At 41.4% G+C, this 20,723-nt stretch overlaps 1 protein-coding gene across 1 annotated transcript in view; it reads left to right on the top strand.

The window, feature by feature from the left end:
* Positions 1-20,723, top strand: part of LOC149455884 (unconventional myosin-Va-like) — a 241,092-nt gene that overhangs the window by 93,729 nt on the left and 126,640 nt on the right. Inside the window, exon 4 of the mRNA XM_089685755.1 lies at positions 14,168-14,312. Coding sequence (XP_089541881.1) covers positions 14,168-14,312 — 145 coding nt within the window. The remainder of the gene's footprint in view (positions 1-14,167; positions 14,313-20,723) is intronic.

Raw genomic sequence — 20,723 nt, forward strand, 5'->3', positions numbered from 1 at the left:
GTCAGAACGCACTGAGCTTTAAAGAGGGCAAATTGTTGGTGCCTGCTTAGCTGGTGCCTCTGTGAGTGAAGTTGCCAATTTATTTGCTGTGTCACAATGAAAGGACAATGCACAGGATTGTGATCTAGAGTAAGAAAACCCCTGCAAAAATGACTGCAGAGCTTAATCTCAGTCTTCACGGTTTTGGGTATTCCCAGAAGATATGCAGCAAGGCGCCTTTGGATTCCAGGCAGCGTGAACACTTATTAGAGATCTGTGAGAACATGAAGGACTTCAGGAGTTTCTTACCATCAACTGAAAGATTTTGTAACCCCCTTCTTGATACTTTCATGCTATATAAGCTTTTGTGCAAAAAGAACAATCTGTCTCTCTTAGGCTGTGAGAAATGCTATAGGAAAGGTAGTTCCTGTAGGGCACCCATTGCTATCTGGAAAACATACTGCAATGATAAGGTATGCCTTAATGGCTCTCAATCAGGGCACATTTGCTTAAATGAGGATGGTTTCCTCAACGTGGCATATTTCATCAGTAGAGTGCGAAGGTGTACTCCCAACTGGGCACAACATAGGATGCCAGAGTATTCAAGAAATGAATCTCCACTTCTAGAGTCATCAACAGACGATTGTTAGAGGAGAAATGTACCTGCTAGAAGACTCCCTGATGTCTCAGTTTATCGAATTGAGGATCATGTCTACTGTGTTTAAAGTCTGTTGCTCCTGGTATGGAAGTTAGAGGACTTGGAAAGGACGATAGAGCAGGGGGTCTAAAAATTGTTATGCTCGTCTTCAAATTTGCCTCTATTGAGTGGATGTTGTTTAATGGATGTAGGGATCGACTCATTGGGGAAGCAAAGGATCAGCCTGCCAGAGGATGATCTAAGTAAATCTACCTCATTATTTCCTATCACCTTGGCACACCAATCGACGATCCCTGTTAGATGAGATGGCTCATGATATTTCACCAGGTCAGGGAAACCAATCTCTCTCCATGCATCTTATGGAGAGATAGGATTGAGCATCTCAGTCTTGCTGGTCTTCCAGCCTATATGAACTTCAGGAATCTGGAGCGTAAATCTTTCAGAAGTCCGTGCAGGAGTTTAACAAGGAGTGCTTGAAGAAGGTTTTTGCATGTGGCATCACATTCATTTTAATGTTCCAAAAAAACTTCTATTCCAGTGTTGGAGGTCTAGTTAAATGTTTTGATTAGTGGGCTAAAATTAAGCTTGAAGACCCTACATAGGCTTCTCAGTATATTCGTTTTCAGATATTGACTTTGCTAATCCATCTATTTAAAACTAAAGCGGGTACAGATTTAGGTTTTAAGTTGGGAGTGATCTCTATGCCTATTGATTCTGATTTGGATTAATTATTTTAAAGTTTAACAGTGCTCCATATTTATGTAATTCTGCCAGAAGGATGGGTAGTGAGATCAGTGGGGAAGTCACAAAGAAGATTAAATTGTCGTCATGGGCAGCTAGCTTGCGATCCTCACCTTTAGTGGGGTGAGGTCCCTGATTACCTGATGGGATTTGATCATTCTCAAAAAAGGCTCCAGGGTGAGTGTGAAGGTGACCAGTGAGAGGGGACACCCCTGGCATGTCCCATTCTGTATGAGGAAGGCCTTTTAGATGGCATCATTGGTTTTAACCTTAAATGAAAGGTTATAATAGAGTGCAGAGAGCCACCAGCTCCATTCAATCTTGTCAAAAACTTTTTCCTTATCCACATTGAATGTTTCATATGTAAATAGTTTATGGCATTGAGAACTTTTGTCTCTACTTTCCCTGTAGGAAATGAAGCCAAATCCACATTAAGCGGGAGATAGGGTGGTAGCTTGGGCATGTGGCCCTCCTTTGATATGATTGTTATGTTCGCCTGCAGTATGACCTCCAGGAGTTGGTGATTTGTCTTTAAGCAAGTTAATTGTGGTTGTAAATCTATGGGCCAGTTTATCCTGAAAAGCTGTATATTAAAAAGAGTATAGCCATCTGGCCCGGGTGCCTTTCTAGGCTTCATGGATTGGAGTTTCCACTGAGAGTGTAGGCATGCCCGATACTTGACTATATTGTCTGGCTGCTAAGCATTTAGATTCTTGAAAAGAAGAAGGATCCTGTTTGTCCAAACTGTGAAGGGTTGAGTAGTACTCCTTAAAGGCCTGGGCAATTGCAGTTGAAATTTTGGCCATAGCAGCCCCCTGTGTTTTAAAATGTATGATATAATTCCTCATTCTCATACATTTGAGAGCATTACCCAACATTCTACCTGGATTATTGCCAAACTCCTAGAATGCTCTCTTTTGCTTTATTGATAAGGAGGTAGTTCAGCTTCTCCCGAAGGTGTTGAACCCGATCTCTTGCCTGTAGGGTCAGTGATTTCTTATGTACCCTTTTCTTTCTAGGAGTTTCTTTCTGTGGGACCCCAGTATTATGAGTACTCCCTGGATCATATGTTTCCTAGAGACAGGGGAAATGTCTTCCATATGATCTGTGGCAAAGAACAACTCTAATTCTTGTGAGATTTGGTTCTTTCAAGTCAGGTTCTGCTGAAGTGTTTCAGTTCATTTCCTATGCCGCATGTGGGGTGACGGGTCACCTAGCTTCAAAGCAAAATGAGTGGGGGCATTATCAGACAAGGTAAAGAAACCAATGGTGGCAGTAGAAAGTATATGGAAGCCACTCTGTGAAATAAAGATGTAATCAATTCTAGTATGCGCCTTGTGGTTGGCTGAGTCAAAAGTGTAGTCACTGTTGTGGGTATTGAGAGTCCTCCAACTGTCTACTATCTGGTGGTCATGGAAAAGTGTTTCCACAGTTTTGAGAAAGGTAAATGAGAAGAACACTTTAAGAAATCCAACAGAGGGTCCAGTCATAGAATACAGTCTTTCCATATTAGGATTCCTTCGTTTTTTGGTCTACAATGATAGATATGCTTCCAGTGCGGAAACCTGGTCCTCATTTAGCAAATACATAATGACTGGAGTGACCTTTTGCCCAAATAGGAAACCTTTTACAATTAGGAGACTTCCTGTCCCATTTCTGATAACCTGTAACACTTTCTATGGCACCAGTTTTGTGAGGAGAATAACAACTCCCTTGGACTTGGAGTCCGGGAAATCACTGTGATAAACTGTCATGCATCTGGAGTTACCCAGTCTCAGGATCCTGTTTTTTTTTTTTCGAAAATGCATCTCTTGAAGAACAATTGTGTTTTAAGCCTCCACAGTTCGCTGAGGAGTCTGGTACATTTTTCAGGACTATTGAATCCTTTGACATTTTATGAGGTTAGTGAAACACATGGCATGATAAATGAGGTGCAGCAATGTTAAGCAGAATGGGAGATGATGAGGGGGTGTGTGGAAGAAGAAGAAAGCAAAGCGGGGAGAGAGGAGTGGAAGAAAAGAGAGTCAGTGGTAAAGAGCAACCTTTCAGATGGGTAATGAGTCCTAGGAAGAAACCCACCTATAAAAGATGTGGTGGTAAGAAACTAAAAGAGTATTTGTAAAGAAGTGACTGAACAGGATGCAAAATGTTGGTTCCCATCAGTGTTACAGTTGTGTCCAAAATTATTCAACCCCCACTGAAATTGAGTGTTTTGGCCAGTTTGACATTGCTTTTGATCATTCAGTCATCTTGCTTACATTTACATTAAAGAGGCACTTGTAGGTCAGACAAATATAACATAACAGTTATAATGAAATAACCACAAATGTCTTTTCTGTGCTCACAGCATTATCAGTTTTATTCAACCCCCAAGTGACATTCAATCTTAGTACTTAGTACAGCATCCTTTTACAGTTATAACAGCTTTTAAACGTGAAGCATAGCTTGACACAAGTGTCTTGCAGCGATCTACGGGTATCTTCGCCCATTCTTCATGGGCAAAGGCCTCCAGTTCAGTCACATTCTTAGGCTTGCGCACTGCAACTGCTTTCTTTAAGTCCCACCAGAGGTTCTCAATCGGATTTAAGTCTGGTGACTGCGATGGCCACTCCAAAATGTTCCAGCCTTTCCTCTGCAACCATGCTCTAGTGGACTTGGAGGTATGCTTGGGATCATTGTCCTGTTGAAAGGTCCAACGTCTCCCAAGCCTCAGGTGTGTGACGGACTGCATCACGTTTCCATCCAATATCTCCTGGTACTGAAGAGAATTCATGGTACCTTGCACACGCTGAAGCTTCCCTGTACCTGCAGAAGCAAAACAGCCCCAAAGCATGATTGACCCTCCACCATGCTTCACAGTAGGCAAGGTGTTCTTTTCATCATAGGCCTTGTTCTTCCTCCTCCAAACATAGCGTTGATCCATGGGCCCAAACAGTTCTAATTTTGTTTCATCAGTCCACAGAACACTATCCCACAACTTTTGTGGTTTGTCCACATGGCTTTTGGCATACTGCAGTCGACTCTTCTTATTCTTTGGAGACAGCAAGGGGGTACGCCTGGGAGTTCTGGCACGGAGGCCTTCATTACGCAGTGTGCGTCTTATTGTCTGGGCTGAAACTTCTGTACCCACATCTGACAAATCTTTTCTCAGTTCCTCAGCAGTCACACGGGGACTTCTCTCCACTCTACGCTTCAGGTAGCGCACAGCAGTCGAAGTCAGCATCTTCTTTCTGCCACGACCAGGTAGCGTTTCAACAGTGCCCTTTGCCTTGAATTTGCGAATGATGCTTCCTAAGGTGTCTCTTGGTATGTTTAACATCTTTGCAATCTTCTTATAGCCATTGCCCTTCCTGTGAAGAGAAATCACCTCTTCTCTTGTCTTCCTGGACCATTCTCTTGCCTTCACCATGTTTGTAACCACACCAGTAAATGTCTAGAAGGAGCTGAGTATCACAGTCATTTTAAAGCTGCCTAATTGGTGCTTATTATGCTTGATTGCTGCTCGGTGACATCCACAGGTGTTTTCAATACCTGATGGAAAGCACCTGTATGAACCTCTGTTCTTCAGAGTGGTAGTCTTTAAGGGGTTGAATAATTGTGGCAATGAAGAAACCACATAAGAACCATTTACTACTGTATTACATAAACAATTGATGTCATTTTAGTTGCATTTGGGTAGTTACAACGTCCTTGTAGGATTTGATTCTGAATACAATTCCAAATGTACACTATAGTCCCTAAACCCCTTTACAGCATTGGGGGTTGAATAATTTTGGACACAACTGTAAAATAGGGATAGGTGTACAACGTTCCTAGTACAGTTGTGTTCAAAATAATAGCAGTCAGACATCACTAACCTGATCAATCACTGTTTTTGGTAGAAATGATATTTCTACATGGCAAATAATTTACTAGCAGGTGTAGTAGAGTAATAGAAATCCAACAGACCCAACAGTCATGACATGCATGCTGCTGATTCTGTGTAATTGAATCACTAATTGAAAGGGACATGTTCAAAATAATAGCAGTGTGGAGTTCTACTAGTGAGGTCATTCATTCTTTGCAAAATAGGTGACAATTATTGCCCTTATTTAAGGAAGGAATGCAGCAAATGTTGTACATGCTGGTTACAGTGCATTTCTCTCTGAAATTCTGAGGAAAATGGGTCGTTCCAGACATTGTTCAGAAGAACAGCGTACCTTGATTAAAAAGTTGATTGGAGAGGGGAAAACAAATAGAGAAGCGCAGAAAATGATAGGCTGCTCAGCTAAAATGATCGCAAATGCTTTAGAATGGCAACCAAAACCTAAAAGATGTGGAAGAAAGCGAAAAACTACCATTCGAATGGATAGAAGAATAGCCAAAATGGCAAGGACTCAGCCAACAATCAGCTCCAGGAAGATCAAAGAAGGTCTAAAGTTACCTGTGAGTACTGTTACAATTAGAAGACGCCTATGTGAAGCCAAGCTATTTGCAAGAAGCCCCCGCAAAGTCCCACTGTTGAAAAAAAGACGTGCTGAAGAGGTTACAATTTGCCAAAGAGCACATTAACTGGCCTAAAGAGAAATGGCGCAACATTTTGTGGACTGATGAAAGTAAGATTGTTCTTTTTGGGTCTAGTGACCGGAGACAGTTTGTCAGACGACCCCGAAACACTGAATTCAAGCCACAGTACACTGTGAAGAAAGTGAAGCATAGTTGTGCAAGCATCATGATATGGGGATGTTTCTCATACTACGATGTTGGGTCTATTTATCGCATACCAGGGATCATGGATCAGTTTGAATACATCAGAATACTTGAAGAGGTCATGCTGCCTTATGCTGAAGAGGAAATGCCCTTGAAATGGGTGTTCCAACAAGACAATGACCCCAAACACACCAGTAAATGTGCATCATCTTGGTTCCAGACCAACAAGATTGACGTTATGGAGCGGCCAGCCCAATCCCCAGATCTTAATCCAATAGAAAACTTGTGGGGTGACATCAAAAATGCAGTTTCTGAGGCAAAACCAAGAAATAGAGAAGAACTGTGGAATGTAGTCCAATCATCCTGGGCTGGAATACCTGTTCACAGGTGCCAGAAGTTGGTTGACTCCATGAAACACAGATGTACAGCAGTTCTCAGAAACAGTGCTTATACAACTAAATATTAAGTGATTCAAAGGAAAGCAAAATCTTTCAGTTTATATAGTGAATGTTTGAGTTTGTAAAGAAGAATACAAACACTGCTATTTTTTTGAACAGTCTAATATTCACTTTTCTTCAATTTTTTTTAGAGGAACAACACAAATTTGATCTATTTTTCTTCATGTTTTGATTTGGAATAGAATGTGTAGTGTTCCCAATGCATTTGTGTGTATGGAAATAAAAGCTATTAGAAGGATTTTGAGCTTTATTCACTTTTTTCAACACACTGCTATTATTTTGAACACAACTGTATACCTCCAAGAGTGGGAGGGGCTCCAGTTCAGGCAACAAACTTCAGTTCAGTCAGGCCTTGTGCCAAAATCGTATCTTAATAGTAGGTATCGTTAACCTCCTCCCCTGTCAAACTACATCATGAAAAACAAACAAAAAAAAACTATAAGGAAAGACATAGCAGTAACTATTGAAACAACTACTAATCAACAGAACAAAAGTGACTTGCGCCTGCAATCCCAAACATAGGTTGTACAGCCCAGGAGATCTTGATATGTCAGTGGCAGCAGCAGGGGCAATCCTACCCAGCCCTGCACATGAGGAACTCTCAACCCATGTCTGCACAAACCTTATCTGGAGGCATGTGACCCTTGAGCCTCCATAAGGTGATCTGTAAAGGGATGTCCTTGTGCATCAGTACTTGGTCAGGATCATATTGGGAACACCATCTTCTCTGAGGGGTATAGTACGATCTACCTAATGTGTCTTGCCAGGGAAAGATAGGATTAAGAAAGGTAGACATCTGGATTCAGCAGGGTACATTTTGCCCAGTTTTTGAGCATGAAGTTCCCTTCAAGCTGCAATCTGTGAGCGTCGCAGGGTAAGAGAGTTTACTGGAAGTGGTAGAAACACATTAACACTGGGGAGTACTAATAAAATGGGAACAGGCAAATCTAGTCCAAGATCAATCCTCATTAGCTCCTGGATCAGAGCGAGAGGTTGGTTGACATGGACATCTGGATCGAGATCTTTGCTACCTTTGCGGTCTCAGCAGAAAGCCATCCTATATGCCGATCCAGTCAGGGACATCAATTACTTCACAGTCCAGGAATTGGAATAGTTGCATTAGTTGGGAAGGGTTTTGTCGGCTAATCCCATGGTTGTCTTTCTTAAAATCTAGAGAACGGGGAATTCAACACCTGTATTTCACCCCCATGGTCCTAAGATTGCCAAGCAGTGACCTCAGCAGAGATCCAGAATGAATCTGGATGGCAGTCCTATCAAATTCCATCAACCCTCACAGCCATGCTGCCCCAATGATGGCCTCTTTAACAGTGAAAAAGTGGACCCAGCAGAGTACATCCCTTGGTTCTGATTGTGAAGGGTTATGGGTGGCAGGTATTCTATGCACATGGTCTAATTAAATTGAAGCATCAGAGGAATTGCGTAGGAGGGTACTGAACCTTGTTGTACGAAGGTAAGGTGGCTTAAGGGATGCCTCTTAGTCTGACATTAATGTGCCTTCTTTGGCCCTCTGTGTCTGCAGGTAGGTATGGCTTTGATGATAGGAGTTATATGGGCATCTGACTCAGTATGATGGAATTCAAGTGCCTGACGTTTCTGATCTGACAGGGCTGGTTTAGTATGATGGGGTTCAAGTGCCTGAAGTTTCTGATCTGACAGGGCTGGTTTTGTATGTATGTCCTCTCTCTCTTCTCTTAGCACTCGGCCAATAATCAGTTGTATGTTAACCTTAGCTCTAAGGCTTTTATGAAACTTCAAATGTCTGTCTCCTCTGTTGAGGCCCAACTGCTTGGAGTTCTGGTAGCAGGTATCACTCGTGTTGCAATCAGAGATGCCAGAGTACTGAGTCCATGCGATATTGCCACTCGAGTGTTGAAGCACGGTTGTGTAGCAGAGCTGCGATCTCCTTGTGAGTGCTCCGAAGGTTGCAGTCATAATGGTGCCATGGCAAGACTGGCGGCTGGTTGTTGGCACTCCTGGATCGATAAGAAGTGTGTGATATATGGGTGCCTCAAGATGCAGGGAGGTGCCATAAGTCTTTCCCTTCTTTGACATAGGTTGTGGAGACAGCCAGGCAGATCGATCAGCTGCGGAACCCACTCTTTTGGCACAGAGCTTAGGATGGGAACATCCTCATGTCGCCATGGTTGAGCCATCCCCCCCAAATGTTTAGCATACAACTGTGATAGTGCAGCCATAAAAGCTGGAGATATGTATAATTGTTAAATTTAAGACTTTATTTCACAATATTAAACGTATGGAATATGTAGCCTGCTCTACCACAGTCATTTCTTTTCTACACATACATAAAATTGGCTGTACAATCTGATCCTGCCATTGTCTGTTACTCTGCAGAGGAGAATAGCTGACTCTCACATGAGTCACAGCAGAACCTATGACTTGTCCAGATTCTGAAATGTTATCCCACAGACAACATTGTTTAAGAGGTTCCCTAAAAAAGGGTTAAATAGACCCGTCACCAGACCAAACATTCTCTTTTTATTTATAACAGTGCTTTGTTTGTACATCCTATTTGCTTCCTCTGGGCAATGATTTTCTAACTCATTGTAGAGTTACAGGCAGGGGAAAAATTTGAAGAATTTCAGGGACAACAAAAGTGGTATTTAATTTTGATGGTCAAAAGAAATTCCTATTCTGGCCAGTGAAATTAATTAGCCACCAAGTGCTTGACATGCCTAAACATGCTACATGTTTACAAGCATCAAGTTTTTTTCTGCCAAAACGTTTCTGCCAGGAGGAAAGGTGTCTAGAATAGATGGGCAAGCGACCATTGTGCATGGGGCTGAACTTCCACGTTTGCTGTTTATAATGCCCGGTACACACAGTACCAAAAGTCATATAGTTCAGCAGGAGCTGGAGTGTACTATCAGTTCAACAATAGTAGATCTAACGTCTGGCTCCTGTCAAACAGTCTTGCTGGAAAACCAGCATTCAGTCAGCACTTGCAGCCAATGGCAGCAAGAGATGATCAGAGTTTTGTGGCAGGGGGATGGGAGGAGGTATTGGAATCCCCCTTCCAGAATACAATAGCATAGCGGGAAAGATCCCTCCATCAGACACCATTTTGTTGATGCATGGATCTTAGGTTTTTTTTAGGGTTTTTTTTTTCTTCTAACCCACTTATATTTGTTCTGAATAAGCTGAAACAGTTCAGCTCATTTCTGGAAAACCTCTTAAAGATGGCAATATTTTGGCAAAATAAAACATTTAAAATTTATTCTATTCTTGTTCTACTTTATATTCACATTTTCTTTTTTTTTTTTAAAGGATAAACATGTTATACTTACCTGCTCTGTGCAATCACATTGCACAGAGTGTTCCTGAACCTCCTCTTCTGAGGTCCCTTGCTGGTGCTTTCAGCTCCTCCTCCTCTCAGCAGGGATGCAACGATACCAGTAGTGGTGCCAATACCGAGTATTTTCACAAGTACTCGTGAAAATGCTTTGATACCGGAAAACGATACTTGCAGTGCGATTTACGGCAATACAAAATCCAAATTGCAGCACAAAGAATACTATGCGATTCCTGTACAAATATCATGTGGTTTCCCCACTGCTCCTGTGTGGACCTAGGCTTGTCATAGCCTGAGTTCACACAGGACCGGTGCAGGAAACCTCCCTGCGCTGATCCTTTGCTGAGTGGAGAGTGGGCAGGTGGGGATGTATACTATGGAGGCAGATGATCTGGATTCTCAGCTGTAGGAGAGGAGAGAAATCCCCACTGCTTTCTCTCCACTCCTTGCAGGGATGACAGTTCGGGGAAGAGGGCTTTTAATTGATCAGCACCATCATATGGACGGTGCTGACCAATCAGAAGCTATCTAGCTTGTACTTTCATCCCTGCAAGGAGAAGAGAGAAAGCGGGGATTTCAAATCCCTAGACCTGTGAAGCTGCTTTCTCTCCTTTCCTTACAGGCATGACAGTACAGGCTAGATGGCTTCTGATTCGTCAGCACTGTCTATGTGCCTACCAATCAAAAGCTCTCTAGCCCGAACTGCCATCCCTGCAAGGAGAGGAGAGAAGACTGCAGGAATTTCAAATCCCTGCGGCTTTCTCTCCTCTCCTACAGCTGAGAATCTGGAGCATCTTCCTCCATCTGTCACCAAGGTATACATCCCCACACACCATTCTCTCCCACTCTCCACTGCAGGAAACCTCCCTGCACCGCTCCTGTGTAAATGCAGGCTATGACAAGCCTGGGTTCACACAGGATCAGTGGGAAAACCACATGTGATTTGGACAGGAATTGCATTTCTGTTCAAATCGCGTGCTATTCTTTTACTTGTATACATTCTGTATTGACGCAAATTGCACTACAAATGATGGGTACTCGGTATCGGCGAATGCTTGACCGAAAGTATCGGTACTCATACTCGCCAATCAAAAAAGGTTATCCATGCATCCCTACTTCTCAGTGCACCATCATAGGTCAAGCTTGCTCCTGAGTCTTGCTGTGTGCCTCTAAAGAGACACACAGCGTGGCTTGGTCCCTCTCCCTGCATTCTGCTCATAGGATTTGATTGAGAAGTGCAGAGGAACTGCTATAATTTTCCTTCACAACCAGCCAGGTTTTATCTTTTACAAATGAGGTGATACATTTGCCATAGGTAACAAATTTTTCTATATGTATTCATAGTTTTTTTTATTCATTTCCTCACTTTATTGATTCATTTAAAGAATAGCTAAACCCAAGAATCGAAATTTATTATATTGCAGCTTACCAGTCTTTCGATGTGGTGGCCGCATTTGTTTGCCAGGCTAGAATTATTTCAGGAAGTACATAAAATAACTGTTGATTTTGCCAGAAATGCAAAATCATTGTCCCTCACTTACAGTGAGCTCACTTACTGCTATCTTCCTTCTGTAAATTATTATCTCCCCATCCTCCATATAATCAAGATGAACAAAGGCAGACATGTATAAACAGTTCCCGCGAGCCACCATAGATGGGGCTTAATGCCGAGCCACTGTACATAAATGAATATGGAGAACTGCTCTTCTGTGGTTTGTGTATATGTATGTATATAATACTGTTTTGTTTTCGGGTTTAAAAACATTTTAATATGTAAATCTAAACATGCAAGGACAGGTTATGGCAGCTTAGGTTCCCAAACCAATTTAATCTCCTTTTTAAATAGTGTTGATCTTGTGAAGATCCTATAGCAAGTTTTTCTACCATCATGTTTTTTTCAATTTAGGGGCTAAAAATGGGTCAAAATACATTTCCCAGTAGTAAGGTAATAGTATATTCTGTGCCAGACTTTCCTGGGCCACTTTGGAAGAATAGGAATTGTCTTGGGTCACACATAAAATACACTAACAATAAGGATAGCTGATGAGCAGATAAAGTTGGGCAGATCACAAGTTACCAATCACGGGTATAGATAATGTGCCTATCTGAGTAATTAAACTTCATTTTTTTTTTAATTTTTAATTATAAAAATGAAAGAGGGCTATATAAAACTAGTGCAATATTTGACACTGTTTTTGATAAACAAATGCATCAGTATCTGATTGGATGGAAGTAGTAGCAATTCTCTATGAATTCTCAAGGTGCTCATCAGATATTTTGCTTTTAATTTTGGCCTTCGTGTGCCTCATCCTTGAAAATAGCTGCTGACAAATATAGGTGCTATATATAGAGTGGGACATTTTTTTCTTTCGGAAGATAAAACTTCTAAAAGTCCAGTAAAGAGACACTGTAAAATTTTTCAGCTGCATGTGTTTGCGAAGTGTAAATGCTTCAGATTGTTAGGTTTCTAATTGACAGTCAGCCTGTTACTACGACATGTGCACATCATTGGACAGAATTGGGAAGAATGTAGTGGGTACAGGTGGAAAGACTCACTAAAATAAGGACCAATGTTGTATGGCTTGCCCTCATTAAGACATCTGTCCATCTATGGCCATCCTTACTTTAGGGCCTCTGTAAAATAGACTTGTTGCAGTGTAGGTATTTAGATATGTTTCAATTGAGGAACAAAAGAATATGCTTATTATAATAAAGTAAAACACTAAGGCTTAGCCATACATTCTTCAATTTCTCTCATTCCTCCATCCATGCTTAAATGATGTGGATGGAGGAATCTCCCATGCCGACTGTTGTATTCTAACAGCTGACAACATCAGTGGCTGTCGGAATACCCAAACAATGATTTGCTTCAGATTGGATGCAGTCACTAATCAGCCCACAGTACTCCTTTTGGCTAAATCCATTTTTGAAGCTTATTGAGGTGGGTGATGCCATCAGGGCCACCTATGACTCAAAGTTTAGGTCATGTATGGCCAGTACTATAATAAGCATACTTATTGAAACTTGGGGAACTATCTTCCATTTATTGGTCACTAGGCAGAGAAACCTGAACCTGCTGTTTTTGCACGGACGTCGAAAATGCTATAGGCCTGTTTTCAGTGCACTGCAATTGAATTCAATGTAGGCAGGAGGTTGCGACAAAGCCTAGAAAAAGTGCCAAGCCCTTAAATTGTTGACACAACACTAACATGCTGTGACACGCATACTTGGTGCCGCTCCAAGCAGAGATGTTCTGCCTGGTTGGTACTTTGGTACAGGGGTTCTGGCACGAGGTATCACTCATCCAAAGGTGGAGGAAGATCTAAGCAGACAAAATACAGCACACCCAGCCTGATCCTAATAATGCATGTGTGGCAGCCTCAGTTAGCTCTGCTTCGCAAACCTTCCCCGTTGACGCATTTCGCCCTACCTATCAGGTCTTAGTCATAGAGGTGAGGTTATTGGAAACAAATATATTTCTGAGCATTTTTTTTGACTAAACCTGATGGGTGGGGAAAATGCGCGGGGCTGTGGTTTGACTTTGAGCGCTGACTGAGATCAAAGCAGAAAAACTGCCACACACCCAGGCCGATCCTAATAATGCATGTGTGGCAGTTTTTCTGCTTTGATCTTCCAACACTAATGTGCTGGTGTATACTCTCCCATCCGCCTGCCATTGATTTTATTACCTAATTCATTTGGCGTCTATACAGAAGCAAAAAAATTGTTTAAATCGCTTTTTTGCCAAGTCTCTAAGCCCATTTGAAAAAGGCCTAAATGTAAAAGACTGTTTGATTTTAACATTGTAGAAGCACTAGTCTGATAACTGGAGAAGCAAATAGAGCTGGCTTATTGTGTTGCTATGGAAAACATGAATAGAAGAAATAAAATTGAAAAACAAAAAACGCCCTGTTCATGCTTTCAACAGGAAATCATATGTGTGTCTACATAAGTATAAAACTTGTGACTCTCACTTTTTGTATAGACCTTACTATGATCCATGCCTTGTAAGTAAAAGCTGATGTCTTGAGATGCTACCATGTTGAAAAGCCTTTGCAAATTGTGAACAGTATTTCCTTCAGTGTATCCACACGCCTGTTTACGCAGATCTCACAAATACTGTCAAGTGATTAATTTGGCTCATGGAAGCTTCAGAACCATTTGTGTCTTTCACATGAGACTTTTACACTTTAATAAATGTAACCATAAATGTTTTCCCTGAAGCAGGAGTCTGAAAGCTCTAATATCCTGAATGACTTGTGATTTTCTCATCACATGTTTCTGCTTCTTTTTTTTTTTTCTTTTTTTCAGGCATAGTTCTTGTAGCGATAAACCCTTATGAACAGTTACCTATCTATGGCTCCGATATCATCAATGCGTACAGTGGGCAGAACATGGGGGATATGGACCCCCATATTTTTGCAGTGGCAGAAGAAGCATATAAACAAATGGCCAGGTGTGTTGTGTCATAATGCATTTTATTTTGTATTCTGTCCTCAAATAAGTGACCTAACCATTGGGGGTGATTTAAAGTATTTCTAAAGCCAAAACCTTTTCAGTTGTTTTAAGCCGGCCATAGACAGAGTGATTTTCTTTCCTGCAACCGCTCCATTCTCCCATCAACACAGTCATTGTTGATGGAGGAATCCCTCCCGTGGAGCCATTGGGGCTGATTTACTAAAGGTAAATAGACTGAAATTGCATTTGCTCTAGATCTGAGGGGAACATGGAAGGAAAATAATAAAAAAAAACCCTCATTTCAGAGCTTCCCCTAAGATCTAAAGCACCTGCACTTGCAATGCTCAGCCTATTTACCTTTAGTAAATCAATCCCACTGTGTTCTCCCAGCCATCCCCGCCGAGAGAACACAGGTATTACTGCTAGCAGCTATAATAGCCACTAGCAATCGCATGTGAAATCTGGCAGGCTGTACCAAAGTTGATCGATCAATCAACTTGCGTATATTCAGCCTGCCCATAAATGGTTCGAGTCTCGACCAGTTCAGCAGGAACCGTCTATGGCCGGCTTAATTTTGGAAAGACTGGGGATGGGGTTAGAACCTTTATCAGTTCATTTTATTACTGTCTATGAACCCATAGGGAGATTAACACTCTATTTGTCTTTTTGTCCCGGTGACCATTGTCAAAGAAAAAACACAAATGTTTGCGTTGTCGCCTAAAATGGAATAGAGGGGATATCTCTCTATGGGGCTACCTATTTCAGTGACATCTGTTTTAAAAGAGGATTTCTCTCACTTTGGAGAGAATTCCTCTCACTTTTGTTGTGTCTTCAGAACATAATAGGAAATCTCCCCAATGGCTCACAGTGACAAAAATGCCATCCAAAATGGCAGGTATGATTTTTATTGTTTTTAGTTACATTGTTCCAGCTTGGACCAATATACGTGTAAATATATCATACCCTAGCGGTCGCTTTGGAAGCTGCTAATACCTGTAGTAGTTGGCGCTACAATAGAGCTAGCAGCAGTCTTCCAGGTCTTGAGCCGAGCTGCTTTCCTTCTACTTCTGGGGGTCAAATGCTTAGCACTTCCACCATTCACAGAACACCCTGTACTTTCTTTAATGAATGCAATTCTGTGATTGAGGTTGTGTGGTGAAGTCACAGTCTCCACCCCTTCCAATTCGAAAATGCCTGTGGTCACTATCCAGAGTGGAAACCACTTTGTGCAGAACCCAGAAGATTGCTGCTATCACGGAAGAATCACCAGCACCTGCATTGATTTGCATCTTCCACAACATTTGCCCAGGTTTGAGATATGCACATTTATGTTACCTTGGTCCAAGCTGGAACTATGCAATAAAAATCACACCTAGAGTCCAGCTTTAAGGGCCAACTCACACCACAGTGCTCAAGATTTGAAAAATTTGCTTGTGCTTAGGTGCATTGCATTATGAATCCTACTCACTTTTAATGAAAAAAAAAATAGGTCTTGTGCAATTGTTAAAAATGCAGTACACCACAACAAACAGTTGCGCTGCACTGAAATAAATAAATCCATATATATATACACGTGGATGACAACATACCACAACACACATATACCAGGGGTTGGACAAAATTATGGAAACACCAGGTAAAAGAACAAAATCGTTACCTAATATGGTGTTGGACCACCTTTGGCATCCAAGACAGCCTGAATTCTCCAGGGAATTGACAAATATAAGTCTTGGATGGTGGATAGTGGAATCTGATACCACTGTTCATGCAATAATTGTTTCAGTTCTTGCAGAGATGCCAGAGGTGGAAAACGAGCCAAAACCTTGTTCTCCAAAATTGACCATAATGGCTCTATTAAATTGAGGTCAGGTGACTGCGCTGCCCACGGAAGGTGCGAGACTTCCTCTGCATTCTTGTCAAACCACGACTTGACAACACCAGCTGTGTGAATCGGAGCATTACCGTCTTGGTAAATGGCGTTGTATTCTGGGAAGCAATGTCTGTACCATGGGGGGGAGTCTGCCAAAATTTGTACATAGTAGCTGGCAGTGACTTTGCCTTTCATGGTGATGATGGGACCTGCAGTATATCAAGATATGGCTGCCCAAACCATGACTGCGCAACCAGTGTGCTTTACCATTGGCACAAGACAGTCCTGATTGTAAGCTTGGGACAGTGTTCGCCACACATGAAGCTCGATTCATCTGACCTTATTACAGTCTTTCATTGATCGATAGTTCACGATTTGTGGGTGTTGCACCACTCTCTCCTCTTCTGAGCATTAATATCAGTCACTAGTGGTTTGGCAGTTGCAGCTTGCCCGTGAATTTTTTGCTTATGGAGTTTTCTTTGCACCGTTTTTGTGGATACTAGTTTTGGAAGACTGAGACTGAGCTCTACAGTCATTTTTTGCAGCAGTTGTTGTCTTATTCCGGGTCACAATCCTGCGCAATGTTTTTTTGTCTCTTTCGGTCAGTTGACGATGTCAAATGCGCTTATGCTTTTCAGAAGTTTTGCCTGAAACTGTATTTGCCATCATAAACTTAAATACTCTACATTGCAACATGGAAAATAAATTGGCAACTTCAGTCACAGAGGCACCAACAATTTGCTCTCCTTGAAACTCAGTAAGCTCTGACATGACTCCGTATTGCTAGCAGTGTATGCAGTGAATGACGAAAACGAGGTTTCTCACCTGTTGGCTAGGTGTCTCATCACATAGCAGAAGCAAAAGAATATTTCATTACTTCCACTTTCAACCCAAACCATGCAGTGTTTGCAATTTTTTGTCCAACCCATGTTAAATAATACACATTGTGGTGTGAGCTAGCTGTCAGGGATGGGACTGAACGATTACATTTGTATATGTTTTCCTGTACTCTGTTTAATTTGAAAAATGTCTTTATAAATGCCATGTTTCTTTATTAACTTTTAAAGTCAGCTTTGTAGTTAGTCTTATATTTAATAATGGGGAACTGACTGAACATTTTGTTGCTGCTTGGATTAGCTAGTCCTTTTAGTGATGGTTCTCTAATGTGTTTTGCTACTAAATTGTATTTGTGTCCTTTAAAATGGCATCTTATGCACATGGGTACAATTAGACATTAATCATACTGTAGGCTTAATAGGGAACCTGTACTGAAGAACCATGGGAGCTGTCATTGCTGTCCTTCTCTTTTTTTCTTTTTTTTTGGCTGGGGTACTAAGCCAATGGCTTCATTATAATGAGTCAGTGATGTAACATAAACATACAGTTTAGATATTGTGACATCACTGACCGTCTTGGTCTAAAAACTTGTTCAAGGACAGTGACCGAAGGTGTTAGCCAGATACCTTGCCTATAAAATATACATTTCCTATGTTAGAAACATTTTGGTTCCTCTTGTCTGAAACTTAACATTTTAGAATCCAGCTTTGTATGTTAAATGAAGCAAACACGTGCCTTACAAGATTTCTAGTGCTCATTGGTGATTTTGCTGTGCCCTGTAGCTGGCAGCATCTGGCATTGAAACAGTGTGTGCAATGGTTGCTGCTGTAATTGGGCGTTACTAAATTTTATATTTTATTTTTATAGCTCTCTTTTCTTCCATAGAAACCCATTACAGTACCAACAACTCCATATCCTGTTTATCCATTCAGTATTGAGATTTAGCCAGTAGTATATCAAGGTAGAAGGGTCCCCAGTAGTTTTATAAAGCGGGTAGTATGGAACACCATGGAAGCTAAAGGCTCATGCAGACAGACCTCAAAATTATTCATAGCTGGAATAGCGCACATGAACATACTTGTCCTCATACACAGACATAATGAACTTGGCTCAGACATTGCTCAAGGGTGTAGTTGTCTCCAGCTATACCCCTTTCTATTGATAGTCCCACAGTAATCATTTTCTCAGTTCAACAGATGACAGATGTTGAAAACACGATCATTCATCTTGTGCTAAACTGTTACAATGCATCTTGTGTATAGCAACGCTGATTCTTTCATATTTCCTGGGCATGGCCTTTTTACTTGAAATTCACTTTGTTTTGACTCTATCTTAAGCTTGACATAAGTTTCTTTTCAATTTCATTCTGTAAATTTTCAATGAACTGTCAATTGAACAATCATAATTCATCATAGTAAGCAACGATTGCTTGTGTATATAGTGCAACTTAGCAATCATATGTAGCCCAGTTGTACATCCATTTACCAGTATTACCACTTACAGATTCTGAGGAATCCGTGAAATACCAAATCAGCATTTTCCTTCCCCAAAAATTGTTGTAGAATTGAACGCATTTATAGGATATGCAAGGAGCTCAATAAACCACAACAGATAAGCTCAAAATGCCAAAAACTGGGGGAAAAGTAGACTAGTTGGTTAGATTTGTGTTAAGGCCTGTAAAAACGTAGTAGATGTTATTTTTGGGATCAGCCATGTTTCACATGACACCTTAATGGTGGCTACCACAGAACCTCTTCAATCTATGTGAAAAGCAAAGTTCTTGAGATCCTCCACTGAATTTACACAGGATCTCTCAGCTCTAAGAAGCAAGGGGCGGAGAGCTGAAGCTATATCAGTGCGAAGAGCTCTGAGAGCTGATTGGAGGGAAGGGACACCCCTTCACACAGCACATAGGAACAGAGCTGAGGCTGTCCATCACAGGCTGTGCCCTCCCCTGTCGCCATTTTACTCTTGGTGTCAGGAAAACGTGTCAGAAGTGACTCATGCATATAGCAGAGGAACAAAGCAGTAGACAGAAATGACACACAGTGCTCTGAATTGAGACAAGTACGCACTATAGAGGGATATGCTTTCAGATTTCATGTCTGAGGTGTACAACCACTTTAACTGCCTCTTGCCCGCCGAATTAGGAAATCATGGATGGGCGAGAGCTTTCTTGTTCTGGGAGGACGTCATATGACTCGGACACAGTGGATCACCGATCGCGGTAAACAGCCGATGGCGTAGGCTCTTTCCATGTGATCAGCTGTGTCCAATTACAGCTGATCACATGTAAACAGGAAACGCTGGTTATCGGCAGTCCTCTCTTTACGCTGACAGTGTGTGAGGAGAGGAAAGTCTATAAGTAGCAATCCTCAGAGGGGACATCTACATTTATAATCAGGGCACTTATGATCAATGCTCTGTCTCAGTGCCCATCAGTGATACCTCTCAGTGTCCATCAATGCTGCCTATCAGTGCCCGTCAGTGATGCTTTTCAATGCCCATCAGTGCTGCCTATCAGCTCACATCAGTGAAGGAAAAAAATTATTTATTTACAAATTTTATAACAAACTAAAATTTTTCCCCAAAATGTATGGTCTTTTTTTCATTTGTTTAGCAAAAAAAATAAAAAAACAAAATCGTGATTAAATACCACCAAAAGAAAGCTCTATATGTCTCAAAAAAATTATAAAAATGTTGATTGTGTACAGTGTTGCAGGACCGCGCAATAGTCATTCAAAGTGTGACCGTGCTGAAAGCTGAAGATTGGCCTGGTCAGGAAGGGGGTGGAAGTGCCCAGTAGGCAAGTGGTTAATCGAATTTTGCATTCTAATTTGGTATTTCTCCAGGTATTCTCGAATTATAATACTTCCTAATGTGAACGGTTACATTCATAATTGTTTGGAAATTACCTGTATATTTTGATGGAACGATATTAAATACGTAGTTACATAGTTAGTCAGGCTGAAAAAAGACAAAAGTCCATCTAGTTCAACCATTAAAAAAAAAAAGTTGTTATAATCCTACACCCACAGTTGATCGAGAGATCAGAAAGCAAAAAAACCCCCCCCAGAAAATCATGACCCATTTTTCTCCTGCAGGGAAAAAAATTTCTTCCTGATCCCTCGAGAGGCAACCGGATATTCCTTGGATCACCTTTACCTATAAATGTTAGTAACCAGTTATATTCTGTGTATCCAAGAAAGAATCCAGTCCTTTTTAAAAAAAAATCCACTGAGCTGGCCAGAACCAACTCTTGAGGGAGTCTATTCCACATTTTCACGGCTCTCACTGTGAAGAAACCTTTCCGTGTTTGGAGATTAAATTTCTTTTCCTCCAGACGTAAAGAGTGCCCCCTTGTCCTCTGTGATGACCTCAGGGTGAATAACTCTACACCGAGTTCACTATATGAACCACTGATGTATTTATACATGTTGATCATATCCCCCCTAATCCCTGGTTCACATATATGCGGCCGTGCAGGCTGCGTTTTGTGCGGGCATGAGAGCCCATTCATGGGGCTGCATGGATTTTCGTGCGGATCTGCAGCTGCACAACCTGCACATATGTGAACCAAGCCTTAATCTCCTCTTCTCAAGAGGATTCAGTTAAATTCAGTTCCTCTAATCTTTCCTCATTGCTGAGCTCCTCCATGCCTCTTATCAGTTTGGTTGCCCTTCTCTGTACTTTCTCCAGTTC

This window comes from Staurois parvus, unplaced genomic scaffold (assembly GCF_062004578.1).
Source record: "Staurois parvus isolate SC_StPar_1 unplaced genomic scaffold, SC_StPar_1.0 ptg000385l, whole genome shotgun sequence".
Lineage (NCBI taxonomy): Eukaryota > Metazoa > Chordata > Amphibia > Anura > Ranidae > Staurois > Staurois parvus.